At 41.7% G+C, this 19,482-nt stretch overlaps 1 protein-coding gene across 4 annotated transcripts in view; it reads left to right on the top strand.

Annotated features, from left to right (window-relative positions):
* The window catches only part of SCN4A (sodium voltage-gated channel alpha subunit 4), a 154,276-nt gene that overhangs the window by 107,005 nt on the left and 27,789 nt on the right, over positions 1–19,482 (top strand). For all 4 annotated transcript variants that reach the window (XM_044297788.1, XM_044297786.1, XM_044297787.1 and 1 more), the window contains 2 exons: positions 10,424–10,882; positions 12,975–13,098. In XM_044297788.1, coding sequence (XP_044153723.1) covers positions 10,424–10,882; positions 12,975–13,098 — 583 coding nt within the window. The remainder of the gene's footprint in view (positions 1–10,423; positions 10,883–12,974; positions 13,099–19,482) is intronic.

Genomic DNA, 19,482 nt, shown 5'->3' with positions numbered 1-19,482 from the left:
AGTTCAGGAAAGATAATATGGCTTCCATTAGCCCTTCTTTCCCTTGACTGTCATAGACTTCCATTTTTTCCAACATGTAAGAAACTTGCTGTTACACTAACCTCCAATCTACTCTGCTATGTACCTCTTTTTCCACATAAAAAACAAAACAAAAAAAAACAACAAATGATTCATTTTCATAAGGCAACTGAACATTAACAATTCGCCATTCGGCGCAAGGCTTCTAAATCATACGACCTGACCGAATGCGGTATAAGGTGTCCCCCACGTGTCCGCTAACTAATCCAAATTACGCAGGCAAGTCTCTGGAATAAAGATTTCACAACAAGAGCGGTGTCGTGAGGGATCAGAATCCTTTTTATCCTGTCAGAGTCCGATAAGCAATCAATCTCCGTCTTGATCCCAGGATGTTTGAGACCTCCCTGGTCTGGATGGTCTTTCTGAGGTTTGCTGCGGATCCTGTAATCCCAAGGCGTCTTCAGCGTCCTGTGCTTTTGTAAAGGTGAGTGTTTGTCCATCCTCCTGGAACACTTTCAAGATGGCTGGGTATAGCAATGCGAATCTTGTGTGGTTCTCATATAGTGCGGTGCATATCGCCGAGAACTCTCTCCTCTTCCTCTGCACCTCCATGGAGTAATCTCCGAATATTAGCAGTCTCTGACCATCTATTTCCAATGCTGTCTTGCGTCTCTTATAGGCTCTTAATATCGCTGTTTTATCTGTAAAGTCCAGATACTTCACAATCACTGCCCTAGGGCGGCGGTTCAGGGCACCTAGTAGCTTGGTGTTGCCTTCATCTTTACCAGAGCGTAAGTCCGGGCCCAATCTATGCGCTCTTTCCGCCTTATATTTTGTAGGTATTCCCAGTGCTTCTGGTATATCTGTTTCACAGATGCGAATAAGATCCTGTGACGGGACGCTTTCTGGCAATCCCACGATCCTTAAATTGCTTCTGCCTGAGCGATTTTCTAGGTCGTCCACCTTGTCTTTTAGGAATCTATGATCCCTTAGGACTGACTCCAGCTTTCTTTGCAGCTTGTGGCATGTGTCATCCATCTCCTGCAGCTTGTGTTCAGTCACATCTAGTCTGCTGCCATGTTCTGCGGCTGTGTGTTGAAGTTCTTGTAGCATCACCCCAACCGTGCTAGATAGCGATTCTTGCAGGTCTGGAAGGATCCTTTTTGCTACCTCAATAGCTAGCCTGACATAGTCTATGTTTCCGCCTTCCGCTTTTGAGTCTTCACAATCAGCGGTTGCGATCTCAGTCAGGTTTGTGCCTTTTGCTGCTTCAGATTCGTCATCCGCCATTTCAGTTTCCCGCGCCGCCAGCTTCTGCGGTTTACTTTGTGCTTTGGTTTTGTTTCTGCTCCCCATGTTTCGTATATAGCGCTCCATACAAAGACTCTTGATCACTGTACAAGGTGGTCCCGAGAGTGCCTCCGGTATGCAGGGGATTTAGCTTATACAGAGTATCTTTTCAGAGAGCGATCAAGCACGTCTCACCATGCTGGCGCCGGACCCGGAAGTCACAAGATGTGTTTTAACTGCAGACTGTCAGCTTTAATTTTAGGGTATTTACATCCAAATCAGGTGAACAGTGTAGGAATTACAACAGTTTACATATGTGCCTCCCTCTTGTTAAGGAACCAAAATAAATGGGACAATTGGTTTCTCAACTGTTCCATGGCCAGGTGTGTGTTATTCCCTCATTATCCCAATTACAATGAGCAGATAAAAGGTCCAGAGTTCATTTCAAGTGTGCTATTTGCATTTGGAATCTGTTGCTGTCAACTCTCAAGATGAGATCCAAAGAGCTGTCACTATCAGAGAAGCAAGCCATCATTAGACTGAAAAAAACAAAACAAACCCATCAGTGAGATAGCAAACATTAGGCGTGGCCAAAACAACTGTTTGGAACATTGTTAAAAAGAAGGAACGCATCGGTGAGCTCAGCAACACCAAAAGACCCCGAAGACCATGGAAAAAGACTGTCGTGGATGACCGAAGAATTCTTTAACTGGTGAAGAAAACACCCTTCACAACAGTTGGCCAGATCAAGAACACTCTCCAGGAGGTAGGTGTATGTGTGTCAAAGTCAACAATCAAGAAAAGACTTCACCAGAGTGAATACAGAGGGTTCACCACAAGATGTAAACCATTGGTGAGCCTCAAAAGGCCAGGAAGGCTAGATTAGAGTTTGCCAAACGACATCTGAAAAAGCCTTCACAGTTCTGCAACAACATCCTATGGACAGATGAGGCCAAGATCAACTAGTACCAGAGTGATGGGAAGAGAAGAGTATGGAGAAGGAAAGGAACTGCTCATGATCCTAAGCATACCACCTCATCAGTGAAGCATGGTGGTGGTAGTGTTATGGCGTGGGCATGTATGGCTGCCAATGGAACTGGTTCTCTTGTATTTATTGATAATTTGACTGCTGACAAAAGCAGCAGGATGAATTCTGAAGGGTTTCAGGCAATATTATCTGTTCATATTTAGCCAAATGCTTCAGAACTCATTGGGCGGCGCTTCACAGTGCAGATGGACAGTGACCCAAAGCATACTGCAAAAGCAACCAAAGAGTTTTTTAAGGGAAAGAAGTGGAATGTTATGCAATGATCAAGTCAATCACCTGACCCGAATCCGATTGAGCATGCATTTCACTTGCTGAAGACAAAACTGAAGGGAAAATGCCCCAAGAACAAGCAGGAACTGAAGACAGTTGCAGTATAGGCCTGGCAGAGCATCACCAGGGATGAAACCCAGCATCTGGTGATGGCTATGCGTTCCAGACTTCAGGCTGTTATTGACTGCAAAGGATTTGCAACAAAGTATTAAAAAGTGAAAGTTTGATTTATGATTATTATTATGTCCCATTACTTTTGGTTCCTTAACAAGAGGGAAATAATCTAAGTCCCTTTTAGGGACCCTCGGGATATGAATTATACTTTAAATACGGTCTGTAGGACCAGGAAACCCCTTTAGGGGTCCCTAACTAATAATAAAATCTTATCTTTATTTAAATCACTTAAAACAAAACAATCACAAGAAACCCTATTGATAAAACTATCAGAGTATCAGTGAGGTAGAAGAAAGGCTATATTTTATTGATCCTGGTTGCTCAGGGTAACCTAACTATACCTGTATGAATGCCTATAGGGTGCACTACTGTTGCCACTCTCCAGGGCCACCTTTGACAGTGGAAGCAGCTATCTTTCAGAGTTCTCACACTGAAGTGTATCCGCTGTGTGTATCAGTCTATTTGAGCACAATTGTGTCAAGTTTCGCTTTACAGTTGGCTCACTTTGGTTTAACCACGCCTGGTGCTCAGGTTCAAAAGAAACACCCCTAGTTCTGAGTTAGAAATTTGTGCAAAGATGGAACCGGCACTCAAAACATTTGTGATGCACCTGGGAATAACATTTCTACAATTTATTGAATAGACATGTATACATGTACATAAATTGGCTAAAATTACATATATAAAATCACAATAAAACTCAATATAGGATCGCATATGGCTTATATAATCACATGGGTAAAGATATATCACACTTCGGATTCGCTAGGTCGAGCTCACTGCATCCGTATCCTCCCCACGGGGGTGACTCGTTGGATCGCAGTTTGTTCAGACAGAGCGATTTGCCTTAATTGACCTGAACAGTTGCCAGCATCATAGACTGTATCATTATTACAGATATTCCTATGTGTCATGTACTATATCTGAAAAAGATGGTAACTTTAATGCTATACGTCTTTTCCTTTAAATAACATTCAGATTGTCCATCCAATTTGCCGTGCTCTGGTGTGTCAATATGTCATATAAAGTTCCAGCCGTATTTCGGCTTTTTTTCCCCCTAAATGAAGGAGGCTTTGTGTCTTTATGCAGTACCAATATAATTGTATGAGGTTATCTCCCTACTCACTGTGTACCCAAATAGTTTGCTTTGTTCAGCACGCGGATGTCACGACCCATGGTCTTGGTCGTGACTCTGGATCCGCATGCGGTTGCCTGAAGTTCGGTTCTATTGTCAACCACATAGTGAGGGCTGCTTGTAGGTTGCCTCACGTGTTGTTGCCGCTGGCAACTTGATTGGGTACTTGGCAGTATAGCAGCCTGAGCTGTTGCTAGGCAGCTTACTGTCAAGTGCATGCGGTTTCACCTGTTGTGTGTGTGTTTATGTATGCACTTTGTCTGTTTGTTGTGCACGAGGTTATATTTGTATGCACTAAGACACCTCCCTTCACTTGGCAACGTCTGGTGTTGTGTGCATGTGGTGGCAGTGTCTCGGCCTGCTGGCTGTTCTTCAAGACATGGTTGCCACGCATGCCGTTGTCGGCGGTAACAGGTGAGTGTGTTTGTGTGCTTTTCCCTTTGTGTGGCTTCACTACCCTGCCTGGTGTAGGAAGGGTTAACTCCCTTCTTTCTGTGTGAACACTGGGTGTGTCTGAGTATGGGTGTGGCTACTTTGGGCTATAAAGCCTCTGCTTAGAGCAGTAGTCAGAGGGGGTTCTTCAGCCATGCAGTGCTGGAGACATCCTCCTGGGTAATCACCACCTGCCAGTGGGGGCCACCCTTCTGGTCATAAAATTATGTTACACGGTGTTATGAAGGTGTGTGTGGGGTTTCCTTATTATTGCAGCTTATGGTCCTGGGTTCCTGTGTGATGTCTGGTGTGTGCTGTGTTCGTTTGTGTTCTGAACAGCAGCACTTGCACATGGGTTCCAGGCTTTGTTGTCTGTTGCAGGTGAGTGTTTTGTTGGTTGCATTTGCCTGTCACGCCATAAGTTGTTTCTGTTCCCCTTGTAGCTTGGCCACTTTAGACTCCTGTTTCTCCGTGTCCAGGAGGAACGGGCTGTCTACACAGCTCCTAGTTCAGGGAACGACGGAGGGTCAGTAGGGATCCGAGGTTCCTGAGCATGGGCCCTCCTACCTTTAAGGGTGGCTCATGCAGCTAGGAGTCAGGGTCAGATTAGGGAAGCGCTAGGAGGTGACCTGCTCCCTAATTCTGTGGTTCTGGCCAAGTAGCAACCTTACCATCACCTGGCACCGCACGGCTGAGGGTTTTCCCCATCCTCAGCCGTGACAGCGGAAGTGTCGGCTGTGGCGTCCCACAGATCAGCTGTTCTCCGCTCCGGTGATGTTAGTTCCGGTTTAGATCGAAGTCTCGTCTTACTTCCTGGGAGAGCTTGGTACAAATATTGGCTTACATGAGTAGGATAATACTTTTTCAATTAAATTTCGATGAAGTTTCGTATGTTAGTCCATGGCCATGTATCGTTGAGACTGCTCGTCACACAGATATTCTGCCCAGACGCGTTTCGAGAACACTCGTCTCTTCCTAAGTCACCTATACCCCACTTCCCCTGACGAAGCCACGCAAGTGGCGAAACATGTCGGGAGGGGTGTATTAGTGTAGCGCAAACATTTTAGACAGAGCCAGTGAGGTCTATTAGGAGCATTACGAGCGGCATTGGTAGCCATAGATAGTAGGTAGCGAGTGACAAAGTGTCCGGTACACTCTATATCTACAAACTGATTGCCTTGGAAAAATAACAGCAGTTACCAGCTGGTGATTGACGTACACTCCGGTCTGGCGTGTCAGCCTATGGGGTAGTAGCACAGTCTGTGGAGTAGGGAATTGTTGCTAAAATTGGCACCTCCTCCCAGACAACTTGACACAATTGTGCTCAAATAGGCTGATACACACAGCGGATAGACTTCAGTGTGAGAACTCTGAAAGATAACTGCTTCCATTGTCATAGGTGGCCCTGGAGAGTGGCAACAGTAGTGCACCCTATAGGCATTCATACAGGAATAGTTAGGTTACCCTGAGCAACCAGGATCAATAAAATATAGCCTTTCTTCTACCTCACTGATACTCTGATAGTTTTAACAATAGGTTTTCTTGTGATTGTTTTGTTTTAAGTGATTGAAATAAAGAAAAGATTTTATTATTAGTTAGGGACCCCTAAAGGGATTTCCTGGTCCTACAGACCGTATTCAAAGTATTGACAAGTGGGAGGCACACTGTTGTAATTCCTACACCGTTCACCTGATTTGGATGTGAATACCCTCACATTAAAGCTGACAGTCTGCAGTTAAAGCACATCTTGTTCGTTTCATTTCAAATCCATTGTGGTGGTGTATAGAGCCAAAAATGTTAGAATTGTGTCGATGTCCCAATATTTATGTACCTGACTGTATGTACCTCTGTGTACCTCAGATTTTGTATACTCAGGTTGTCCTGGGCCAAAAATGGGCATAGTTTATGTAAGCCCCATCCATAAGTTGGCATTCTTAGGTGGGTATAGGAGTTCCTGGGCTGAGGCTTACATGCCCTGAATTTACTCACTATACTGTTGATAAGTATGGTTCCATAACATGACACATTGCAGCAGATGTATTATCTCATGCAACCACTACCTTTAGAGGAGAATATGGTGCCTCCCAGAGGCACCATGCAGTGGCACACAGTGTACCTAAAGTTCCATAATACAGATGTGTATGGATTCCTTGTTCCACCATACACACATCAATGCCTAAATGGATGAATGCAGTAATACTTTACACAGACCATCTACAGGTGATTAGTATTAAAGTCAGTAGCCTAGCTATGAAGATATCAGTTGAACCTGTGCCTTGGAGCTTAGTGGAGCCTAGGTTCTGAGGAGAGTAGAATAGTAAAACCTTGGCAGCTGGACAACCCATTAGTTAAACTCTATTATAAGCAGTCAGACATTTCCTACAGCATTGCTTCAAAGTTATTATAGGATTTAAAAGGAAACAGCTCAAGTAGCAAGGTAATCCTGCCTGCATTGAAAATAGAAAAGTGGAAAAGGTGTCTAAGGGTACAGTGCAGATGTTGCAGATATGGAGAGATGAGATACATACATGAAGATGCTATTTAAAGTGTTTAAAGTGTTTAAAGTGCTATTTGTGTAATGTATGGAGGCAGTGATGCTGACCATTTTTGTAATATACTTTAATTACTGAAATTGTGCATTTCTATTAGAAAAACAGCCCTTAAGTGGCCGATTTTGGGCCTTAGCAACGCTCCTCTGTCTTCTATTTACATAACACAGTCAGTGTTAGCAAGTCTTCTCTGTTATGCAAACAGAAGAGCGTTGCTAAGACTTAAAGGACAACTGTCATATTTTTATTTTATTTGCTAGTTTATTAGAGCTAGGCATGTATACCTGAGTTAGTCTGTTAATGATTTTCAAAAGATCTGTAATTACCTTATAATAACAGCTTTCATTAATGTCTCCTGTCCCTTTCCACAGTTCCCATAAAAGACCATTGCTAGGGCTTGTCTGTCTTCCTTTTAGTATAAACAGAAGGCATTAGGCTTCAGAGTGAGGAGGCATGTCTCTCAGTAATCCAATCTGATTGGCTGATAGGGAGCTGCTGGCTGCAGCAAGTGTGTATGGGAAGTGAGGGAAAGCAGTTTTGGCCTCAGAGAACTGGCAGAGGAGCCATCTTGAGAAGATCCTCATATTGTAAATGTTTAAACAGCCGTAACTAAGGGAAAAATTCAAGAAAAACAGTAGTATGTGAAGAAACTAAAGATTGCTTTGTGCATAATGCTGCTGCAGCAGTAACATGCTAAAATTGATTTTTTTTATGAAAACATGACATAAAATGGGCCACTTTAGAGCTATTTTTGCAATAGAAATGTACGATTTCAGTAATTAAAGTATATTACAAGAATGGTCAGTATCACTGCCCCTATACATTACACAAATAAAAAAAAGAATGACAGTTACACTTTAAATCTCAGCCTCATGTATCAGTTGAACTAGTTGAGTTCTCTATCATATCTGCTATTAGCTCAAAGGGCAGACTGGGAACTTAAAGTGGCCCTGGAAAAACGTAAAAGTGGCCCCCATGTAGGAGGCGGGTTCAAATTGAATTGCGGGGCAAAACAATTAGGCAATGCCAACACAAGTATATGGGGCTGACACAAAAATGTGGGGTCAGCAATACCATAATGCAGCACATAATACCACTCCAGCAGAACTAACTACCATGGTGCACACTAGATGCTGCCCCAGAAGCTCTCCCTCTGTAGTGGTTATTAATAGCTGCACGTTCTGTCCTCCAGTTGTCTATAATCAGGATATGGAGCCACGGACAGCCATGCCCTGCTGCAGTACTCACCATCCTGAGGACAGCCATACAATTGAAATTAGGAGGTCATCTGCAGCCGCCATCCAGGTACATGAGTACCTGATGGTCCCAGCGTTAATTACCGCTGAGATCATCAGATCATTATGTACTTGGACGGCGGCAGAGAGGAGGGCTTGAGCAGCCCTCTGGGCATCGGTCCACTGGGAATTTCCCTGTAGGGTCTATGGCCAGTCCACCCCTGATTGGCCATTAGTCCATGCATGAATCAAAATGAAAACATTGTCATTGAAACCTAAAATTGTCCAAGATCATAAAGAAAGGATTTTTTAAATCAAACACAGTGCCATTCTTTGCTATGGGCTATGTTTTGTTTTACAGTATTAGGTGGATCTGACACACCCTTTTAGCTCTGTTCATACTAACATCACAATTCTTGCTTTTTACAAAAATAATTATATGGATTGTTTTTGCGACAGATCCAATGGACATCGATGAACCCCAATGCCTGATGTTATGGCCTCATGCACACAACCATATTTTTTGTTCACATCCGATCTGCATTTTTTGCAGATCGGATGTGGTTCCATTCTTTTCTATGGGGCCACAAAACATGAGGACAGCACATGTGCTGTCCACATCCGTATGTCCGTTCTACGGCTCAGAAAATAAATAGAACATGTCCTATTTTTGTCCATATTAAGGACAAGAATAGACATTCAATAGTACAGGACAAGTATAATGGGAAAATGCAGAGCACACACGGCCGGTATCCGTGTTTTGCGGATCTGTGTTTTGTTGACCGCAAAATGGATACTGTTGTGTGCATGAGGCCTGTTACTGTAAAAAATACCTGGGAAGCTTGACACCAGAAAGATAGTGTTAAGCAAGCCTAAATGTAAACATTGAAAAACATTTGTATAGTTGGTGAAGACATCAAAAGAAACACGTCAGTCTGAGGAAATGATCAACACAATGTTAAACGTAAAAAAAGTTAGCTGTTTTTTATTTCTATGCCACTATCAACATTTAAAAATAATCCTGACATCTTGCAGTTTCCATTTAATACATTTGATACATCCTGTTTTGTACGGATCACTTTTCAGCAGTCATCTCATTATCATATATAAAGATAATCTGCCTGTGATGAAGGTCACAGCTCACCCCCTCTCCATCACTGCACAATGACTTTTTCACAGCTCACAGAGTATGACCACAATCTCTACAGTAGAAGTAATTGAATCCTTTTTAGTCCTTTTCATGTGGCCACTGTAAAGCATATCTCTGAATGCAGTTAACAGTAGCACAGTCAAGATGGCTGCCACTTTTATGATGTACAGAAAATAGAATAAAAATAATTCAGAAAATAAAAACAAATTAGGTGGGGGAAAAGAATATTTGTCAGTACCAATGTTAATTAAAAATATACGTGATGGGGCCCAAAGCCCCGTCTATGGCAGATATAAATGACACATTTTCATTCCTACAGGCCAATAGAGAGAAAGTGAGGTGAAAGGTATCTATCCATGGAAGGGAGTGAAGGAAGTAAAGGGAGGGAGAAAAAAGAGAAGGAAGGGAACGAAAGGGAAGGAGAAGAAAGAGAAGGAAGGGAAGGAGAAGAAAGGGACGGAAGGAAAGAGAAGGAAGGGAAGGAAGGAATGAGAAGAAAGAGAAGGAAGGAAGGAGAAGAAAGGGAAAGTAGGAGAAGGAAGGGAAGGGGGAAGAAGGAAAAGGAAAGAAGGAAGGAAGGAAAAAGAAAGAAGAAAGAAAAGGGAAGGAAGGAACTTGGACATAGTCACTAAAGTGGATACCTACAGATCTTTAGTGGACTTGTTCATTGTAAATTAGCATTGTGGGCAGATAATAAGCAAATAATAATGAGATCGCAGCCAATTGTATCACCATGGTTAATGAAGTACATTCTAAATAAAAACATTAAGTAGGGTCTCAGGTATTAAACTAAATGAACATATATGCGTATGGAGGTAGAAAGTGGTGACAACCCCCAAGTTTCAATACAGGCTGGGAGTATACATTTTATTAATCCATTTGTCTTCAAAGTAAATGAAAAAATTGCTTGTCAAAAATTAAGAAAACATGGCTGCTTTGTTCTTGAAACAGTGTCACACTTTTCCAGGGGTCTGGTTATGTGCTGTTAAAGTAAATATGCGAGAAGTAAAATACCACATAGAACCTATGGACAGGTGTGGTGCTACCATTGGAAAAAAGCTGCCATATTCTTCTAGTCTTGGACAACACCTTTAACTTTATTGCCTTTGGTTTCATCTCCAGGTGTTGAACCTATTCTTAGCTTTGTTGCTGAGCTCCTTTAGTGCTGACAACCTCTCCGCCTCTGATGATGATGGGGAAATAAACAACATACAGATTGCCATAGGGAGGATTACTAGGGCCATCGACTTTGTCAAGAAAACGGCTGTTTCCTTGCTACCATTCATGAAGACGGTGCAGAATAAGGAGGAAGAAGAGGATAATAATGAGGATGTAAATAAAGAGAGTATTGCTCTGAACCACATAGAGACTGAAGAGGAGCCCAAGCCTGAAAGTCCAGTTGATGGCCTGGTGAAAAAGCCACGGTACATCATGACAGAATTAGATCATATGAACCTGATTAACAACCCACACTACAGGATAGAAGTGCCCATAGCATCTGAAGAGTCAGATCTGGATGTTCCTGATACGGATGAGTTCAGTACTCAGTCAGAGTTTGAGGAGATGGTAATAAAACCCAAGGTAAGATCAAGGACAGTTTACAGTTAGTGGCATGTTGTGTTGTTATATATTGGTTATTTGACATACCTTGCTTTTGTTACATCTAGATGGACAATTTTACCACTGTATAGTGGTGAAAAAAAAAAAAAAAAACTTGCAATATGATGTTTGAACAATGCATCAGTGGTCAATCTGTATCTTATATTGATGCCCAAATCCGGTGGATTTGCGGCTTTTTAATGCCATTGCGACTTTTCTAGTTGCAATTGGCATTTTACACCATGCTCGCCATTTTTACGAAAATGGGGCATGGCAATAAATGGCATAAATAATAAGACACCAAGAGGGAGTTGTTGGAATCGAATGAAACTTTCTATGTGTGCATGTAATGATGATATATGTGATTACAATATTAGAGCAAAAGGATACGTTTATTGGGGAAACTGTACAATTGAAAGTAGGCTGTAGGCCTCTAGCCTGGATACAAGATGAGATAAAGTTGGGCATGGAAGCTTACAGGTTTCGTATGGTATCCTGTGACACATTTACCCACAGATGTTATAGCTGGGCCTGTAGATATTGCACACTTATTCGAGCTGTACAACGCCCCATGTCACACAGCCAGCTCAATCAAGGTGTTAATGAAGGACCGCCCTATCATGGCCAGCCCAATCTCTAGAACCCCATTGAAAACCTCTGGAATGTGATCAAGAGGGAGATGGATGGTCAAAGCAGTCAAACAAAGACGATCTGCTTGAATTTCTGCACCAGGAGTGACAAAAAGGTACCCAACAGCAATGGGAAAACACTGGTGGAAAGCATGTCAGAATGTATGAAAGCTGTGGTTAAACATCAGGGTTATTCCACAAAACATAGATTTCTGGACTACATCTAAGTTGAAATGTTAGTACTGTTTTGTTTTTAAATGAATATAAACTTGTTTCCTAAGCATTATTTGAGGTCTGATATCAGGGTAACTGCCAATACCATGCGTGATATGATAGCATTTGTCAACTCCCTCCCCCAAAGGTCTCCCCAGTGCACCAAACACTACGCCACAATAAAATAGGTTAACATAGATCAATCTCTCAATGTGTAAAATATTATATATGCCACTTGCCTTGCTGCCGATAGTCATTGTTTTGCTCAGCAGCTGACATTATACATCATAAAAGACCACAATGTTTAGATGGGAAAACCCCTTTAACATCTTTTCCCCAACCTGGGTCTGGAAGGCCTATGGCAATCTGGGTAAACATACAACATGCAGTCCAATAGTGTGATGATAATACATATGTTTGCCTTAATGAAGTGTCTCCTTACACTAGAACTGTCGCCACTCCTGACATGTCTATTTTAGTAAATATATTTATTCTTCATGAATTATCAATTCTGGAGCATCTTTTTTCATAACTCGTGTGGGACTGTTCTTGAGTTTTTCATCCAAGAACCTAATGAATAAATTGATAACTGGCTCTTACCAATCCCTTTGTAAGTAGATTAAAAAAAAAAAAAAAAAAAGAATAGTCAGACATAGGGTGATACCCAACAAACATATCGATGTTCTGGATAATAAGGCTGATTGTGTTGTGTAATGTCACATGCTTAATGCATGTGATTTGCATTATATTAACAGGTTTGCTTCCCGGACACAGTGTCCACGTCAATGGAGAAGACCACTTGGTAAGGTCTTAGGCTTCCAAATAGAAGCAAATAATAAATACATTCCAAGATACTCACAGCACAAGCAAAGAAACATGTGGTGGTGAACTAGATTGTAGGCTGGAATAAACCGAGAAAGGAGACAAAATGTCTACAGTAGTAGCTGCTCCCTCCCACTTTATTAGATAAAAACATAAGAACAGGGTAAAGCTCTCCCTTTTTCCTTAGACCATGTGTCTCTACATAGTCAGGCACTATCAGCACTGATTTGGCAATGTCAGACTGTTTAGGGATACAACTCCAAATGGTAATGCCCATTTGTGAATGCTTCACCATTGTTATATCATGAAGAATAAAGATACCGTATTTATAAAAATAGACATATCAGGAGGGATGACAGGTCCTCTTTAAGATTTGTTCATTTTTCTTCACTATGTTACTCTCCTTGTAGAAGAAATTTGATGATGGCTCTTCAATGGGTAGTACAGCAGATTATAGACCTCCAGATCCAGAGGATGAGGAAGAAGCTCTTAACCATAAAGACGAGGAAGGCCCAGAAGAATGTTTTACAGAAGGTATATGTTGTCATTTTGGAAATTTGACACTTAGTTGTCTTCAAATCTCTATGGTCAGGTCTAAAAGAAACCAATCACAGAGCAGCTTTCATTTTTAAGAGCAGAATACAAAATTGTGCTATGGGCAACAAAGACAGTTGTTGTTTTGGACAATTTTATAAATCTCCCCAATAGAATCCAATGTACAATATGTAGCTTGTTTGTTCTATAAACAGGGGCTTACATAGAAGAGAGGGGGCCAAATTGTAAAGAGCAAAATGACCGCCCCACCCTCCCACCCACCCATTACGGAAACCTGTTTTGCAAAAGGTCTACTGTTTGAGAAGCATTGCAAAGGTTCTCCTAACTTAGTAGCAAAGAGGATGAGAAGAATGTGGGAGACACGATACAAGGGATTATCTAAACCAGAGATTTAGATAGTGCTGAGAGCCCAAAACCCTGTGGTCATCTAGAATAATTTGCAGTAGGGCCTGCAAAAGAAATAAAGAAATTAAAGTGATAAGTGCTCATCAAATTGCTATAGTGGTTGGTAAGGAGTCTAGCACTTTTAATACTGGATGGTCCAGATCACTTTCAGTCTACCTGTGCTCCAAACCTTTTTTTTTTTTATCTTTAAAACGTACCTTATTACCCTTGCTTGATACTTCACTGCTCTCTAGTATTTCCAGACTCACTGTGATTTCTAGAAAAATATTTATTTGGGAGACAGTTCAGCAGAAGCACACAACATCTAGAAGCTTTAACACTGTATTACAGCGTCCTGACACAAGCATTATGCTGTTTTTTTTTTGTTTAGTATTTTTAAGGTTTCCATACACATTCCAGTGCTGTTTGGCTTACAGTTATCTCTCCCAACTGCTCCATACACATACATACTTAGTTGAGCAGGTATAGTCAGGCCCATAAACATTGGGACATCAACACAATTCTAACATTTTTGGCTCTATACGCCACCACAATGGATTTGAAATGAAACAAACAAGATGTGCTTTAACTGCAGATTGGCAGCTTTAATTTGAGGGTATTTACATCCAAATCAGGTGAACGGTGTAGGAATTACAACAGTTTGCATATGTGTCTCCCACTTGTTAAGGGACCAAAAGTAATGGGACAGAATAATAATCAAAAATCAAACTTTCACTTTTTAATACTTGGTTGCAAATCTTTTGCAGTCAATTACAGCCTGAAGTCTGGAACGCATAGACATCACCAGACGCTGGGTTTCATCCCTGGTGATACTCTGCCAGGCCTCTACTGCAACTTCTTCAGTTCCTGCTTGTTCTTAAGGCATTTTCCCTTCAGTTTTGTCTTCAGCAAGTGAAATGCATGCTCAATCAGATTCAGGTCAGGTGATTGACTTGACCATTGCATAACATTCCACTTCTTTTGCTTAAAAAACTCTTTGGTTGATTTTGCAGCATGCTGGTTGATTTTGCAGCATGGGTCATTGTCCATCTGCACTGTGAAGAGCCGTCCAATGAGTTCTGAAGCATTTGGCTGAATATGAGCAGATAATATTGCCCGAAACACTTTAGAATTCATCCTGCTGCTTTTGTCAACAGTCACATCATCAATAAATACAAGAGAACCAGTTCCATTGGCAGCCATACATGCCCACGCCATGACACTACCACCACCATGCTTCACTGATGAGGTGGTATGCTTAGGATCATGAGCAGTTTGTTTCCTTCTTAATACTCTTCTCTTCCCATCACACTGGCACAAGTTGATCTTAGTCTCATCTGTCCACTTTTTTAGATGTCGTTTGGCAAACTCTAATCTGGCCTTCCTGTTTTTGAGGCTCACCAATGGTTTACATCTTGTGGTGAACCTTCTGTATTCACTCTAGCGAAGTCTTCTCTTGATTGTTGACTTTGACACCATTCACCTACCTCCTGTTCTTGATCTGGCCAACTGTTGTGAAGGGTGTTTTTTTCCCTAGGGAAATAATTCTTCGGTCATCCACCACAGTCGTTTTCCGTGGTCTTCCGGGTCTTTTGGTGTTGCTGAGCTCACCGGTGCGTTTCTTCTTTTTAAGAACAGTTGTTTTGGCCATGCCTAATTTTTTTGCTATCTCCCTGATGTTTATTTTTTTCAGCCTAATGATGGCTTGCTTCACTGACGGTGACAGCTCTTTGGATCTAATCTTGAGAGTTGACAGCAACAGATTCCAAATGCTAATAGCACACTTGAAATGAACTCTGGACCTTTTATCTGCTCATTGTAATTGGGATAATGAGGGAATAACACACACCTGGCCATGGAACTGCTGAGAAGCCAATTGTCCCATTACTTTTGGTCCCTTAACAAGTGGGAGGCACATATGCAAACTGTTGTAATTCCTACACCGTTCACCTGATTTAGATGTAAATACTCTCAAATTAAAGCTGACAGTCTGCAGTTAAAGCACATCTTGTTCGTTTAATTTCTAATCTATTGTGGTGGTGTATAGAGCCAAAAATGTTAGAATTGTGTTGATGTCCCAAAATTTATGGACCTGACTGTGTGTGTTTTCAATGGAGAGAGAAGAAAAATCGCTGCCAGACACTTCTTGTGGTGGCTTATCTCCTGGGAGAAGAAAAAGATTGAGCAAAGTTCAACGTGCCGATCCTTCTCCTCCTTGACATCATCCATCAGAGGAAAATCAAAAGTTCCTTATACACATTACATTGTCAACTGGTCCCACCGAAAATGGCAGGTTCAGCCAACAACAGTATAATGTGCATTGGGTCCCTAAAATGGATCTGTCACTAGATCATAAACATCAAACTGTGCACAGTACCATATATTGCTAGGGGCCCCCGAGCATTTTCCTTTCTGACCCGTCTAGATTTAATTCCCTATTGCTGACATATCCACCCCCCCCCCCCCCCCCCCCTTCTTCCCAACACTATATCTAGATATGTAGTAGACAGCATCAGAGAAGTCAGGCACAGTTTAACCTTGCAAGATCTGGCCTATCTCACAAGACCACAGCTATACATGTCCTTTCTGCCATGACTGCTACACAGAATGGAGGAGACGTGGGAGGAAGCGGAGGACTGAAGACAAGCAAGAGGGGACCACAACAGAGGCTGCTTCCTCCAACATTTCCTCCTGTCTGTATGTCAGTGATCGCAGCAAGGACTTGTACTCACACTATGCTACACTGCTCTGATGCTGGACCAGCCATGCTTGGACAGGGGCAGTGCTTAAAATAAAGCTCTCCACAACAGGGGGATCGATCCAGACAGGAAAGAAAAAGATGCTTAGGGGGGCCTGCCAATATAGTACTGTGCACAGTTTGAAATTTATGATCTAATGACAGCTCCTCATTAACCCCTTAGTGACAAGCCTGTTTTGGGCTTTAATAACCAAGCAATTTTTTCATTTTTGCTTCATTGCATCCCAAGAGCTAAAGGTTTTTATTTTATTTTTCAGCTGATGTAGCCGTATGATGGCTTGTTTTTTTGCGGTTGTGGTTTTTAATGGCACCAGTATAACTTACTAATTAACTTGTATTAATTCTTTTTTTGGGAAAAGCAAAAAAAAACAGCAATATCTCCACAGAATTTTTGCGTTATAAAATTTTAGGCGTTTACTTTTGGGCCTAAAATACATTTTACTATTTTTACACAATAAAATCCCTTTTAAAAAAAAAAAAGAAAATGTTACCGCAAGACCACACCAAGACCTATAACTTTTTTAACTTTTCATTCTACAGAGCTATGTGAGGGCTTGGTTTTTGCGAGACGACTTGTAGTTTCCATTGGTCCAATTTTGGGATACCTAACAATTTTTGATTGCTTTTTATTGTTTTTGTTTTGTGGTGAATAAGCAGAAAACAGCAGTAATGGCAATTGTAATTTTTAAAATTCAAAAGCAGTTTTTCAATGGAAATAGGTGTATTTTTTTACTTGGTTTATTTTTTATTTAATAAAACTTATTTAAACTTTTTTTCATTTTTTTTACTATTTACTTGTCCCACTTTAGCATGTGATATTTTGATTGCTTTCCTAATACCCTGTACTGCGTATGCAGAGCATTATACAGTGCTATACTGACAGTCACTAGCACGCTGCGCCAGAGAGGCGGAGGCTGATGTGGATAAACAGCAGGCAGACCTGGGGCCTTCATTAGGCCCCAGGCTGCCATGCCAAGACATCGGCACCTCGCAATCTCATTCGCAGGGTGACTATGGTAAACAGAGGGAACATGTTCCCTATTAACCACTTAGTTGCTGCAGTTTCTATTGACCACGGCATCTAAAGGGTTAAACGTCCCAGATCAGCACTTCTGCCGGAGACAGGGTCTTGTGTGAAAGTCAAGCCCCCGCTGCCTGGGAGACCCATGCAGTGCTTAGACTAGGCGACTGTAAAAAGGCAGCAGCCCGCTCTAGGGCCAGATAGTAAAAGAAAGCCTATGGGTGGTCAGTCACAAACAGGTAAACGGGAATCTGTCACCAGCTTTATACTGCTAGGTTCTAATAGCATGATGATGAGTCCTGATATTCATGAGCTGCCAGCTCTCCCTGTTCACTGCTGCTGACTGACATATTTTTCCAACTGAAATCAGCAGCGGGTGGGTGTGGAGAGCCAGGAGCTCATGAATATCAAGACTAATCAGCATGCTCTGGAGCTGTTCAGTAAAATATTTTAGAAAAATGGCTGGGTCAATTAAAGAAAGTGACCCAGCATTTTTTTCTAATTGGATCTTTCATGATAATGTATATTGATGACCTATGCTCTGGATAGGTCATCAATATCAGATCGATAGAGGTCAGCCCCATAAAAATGAATGGGTCTGAGCTGCAATACCAAGTACAGCTTGTAAAGCTGCCGGGAGCCGGCTGTGCTCCCCAGAGCTCAGGGTAGTCAGCCGGCTCCCTAAAACAGCTGATTGGCGGGGGTGCTGGATGTCAGACTCCCACCATAATAACCTGTCCGGAGGATTATACATCATTGGATAACCCCTTTAAAGGGAACCTGTCACCGGGTTTTGATGTATAGAGCTGAGGACATGGGTTTCTAGATGGCCGCTAGCACATCTGCAATACCCAGTCCCCATAGCTCTGTGTGCTTTTATTGTGAAAAAAAAAAAAGTTTTAATCCATATGCAAATTACCCTGAGATGTGTCCTGTACGTGAGATGAGGCCAGCGTGAAGGAGCCCAGCACCGCCCGGCATCCTCAGAATCTCCTCCTTTCTCCCTGACGTCAGACAGCCAGAGCGCCATAATCTCGCGATGCGCAAGCTAGTGCATGCGCTGTTCCTTCCCTGAGGCTGATGCCAGCACAGGGAAGGAACACTATGAGGACACTGCGCATGCGCTAGCTCATGCATCGCGAGATTACAGCGCTCTGGCTGTCTGACGTCGGGAGGAAAGGAGGAGATTCTGAGGATGCGGGGCGGTGCTAGGCTCCTTCACGCTGGACTCCTCTCACGTACAGGACACATCTCAGGGTAATTTGCATATGGATCAAATCGTTTTTTTTTCCACAATAAAAGCACACAGAGCTATGGGGACTGGATATTGCGGATGTGCTAGCGGCCATCTAGCAACTCATGTCCTCACCTCTATACATCAAATCCCGGGGACAGGTTCCCTTTAAGTCTTTAAACGTCTAAAAATTTTAGTTCATCCTGGCAGCTGTATATCAGATACTTTTGATGATAAGTTTGTCAGGGTTGGTGAAATATTTGTATATGCTCCAATGAACAGGTGAACACAACCTCCCAGAAAAGAGAAGAGAAACTAGCACATTTACAGACTCTTATCTCTAGAACAGGTTTTCATCTTACAAGAGGATTTACAGAGCAATGCAATTTTAAGTCTCAAGGGAACAATAGTTCCAGAGTAACTTGCAAAAAAATAATAATTCTAAATTATGTCAAATGATATCAAATAAAAAAAATAAGCATCTCCACATGTTTGAATTCCATCACAGGCACACCTTGTTCTGTTGAGGTGCTGTATAGGTGATCCTTAAAGCAACATTTATTTTAAGAGCAATAGAATAAAAAACACTTCTGTGGTCATTATTATTCTCTTGTTATAGAACTAAAAAAGGGCTATTCCACGAAATATTTAAACATAAATGTCAACTTGTTTTCTAAGCATTATTTGAGGTCTGATATTACTGTAACTGTCTTGTTTTTTGACCAGTTGTCATTTAAAAAAAAATATATATATCTTTATCTGGAATTAGGGACAAATGTTGGTAGTAGTTTATACAATAAAACAAAACTGCTCATTCCAGTCAAATACCCATAAATGATAAATAAATAAAATAAATTTTATTTATATATATATATATATATATATATATATACACACACTATTGTCCAAGGTTCTTCACTCAGATGTACAGTCAGTAATAGTAGACCTAACATTAGTAGATCTAAT

This window comes from Bufo gargarizans, chromosome 6 (assembly GCF_014858855.1).
Source record: "Bufo gargarizans isolate SCDJY-AF-19 chromosome 6, ASM1485885v1, whole genome shotgun sequence".
Taxonomy (NCBI): domain Eukaryota; kingdom Metazoa; phylum Chordata; class Amphibia; order Anura; family Bufonidae; genus Bufo; species Bufo gargarizans.
Note: the sequence above shows the minus strand (reverse complement) of the source record. Positions and strands in the feature narration are given on the sequence as shown.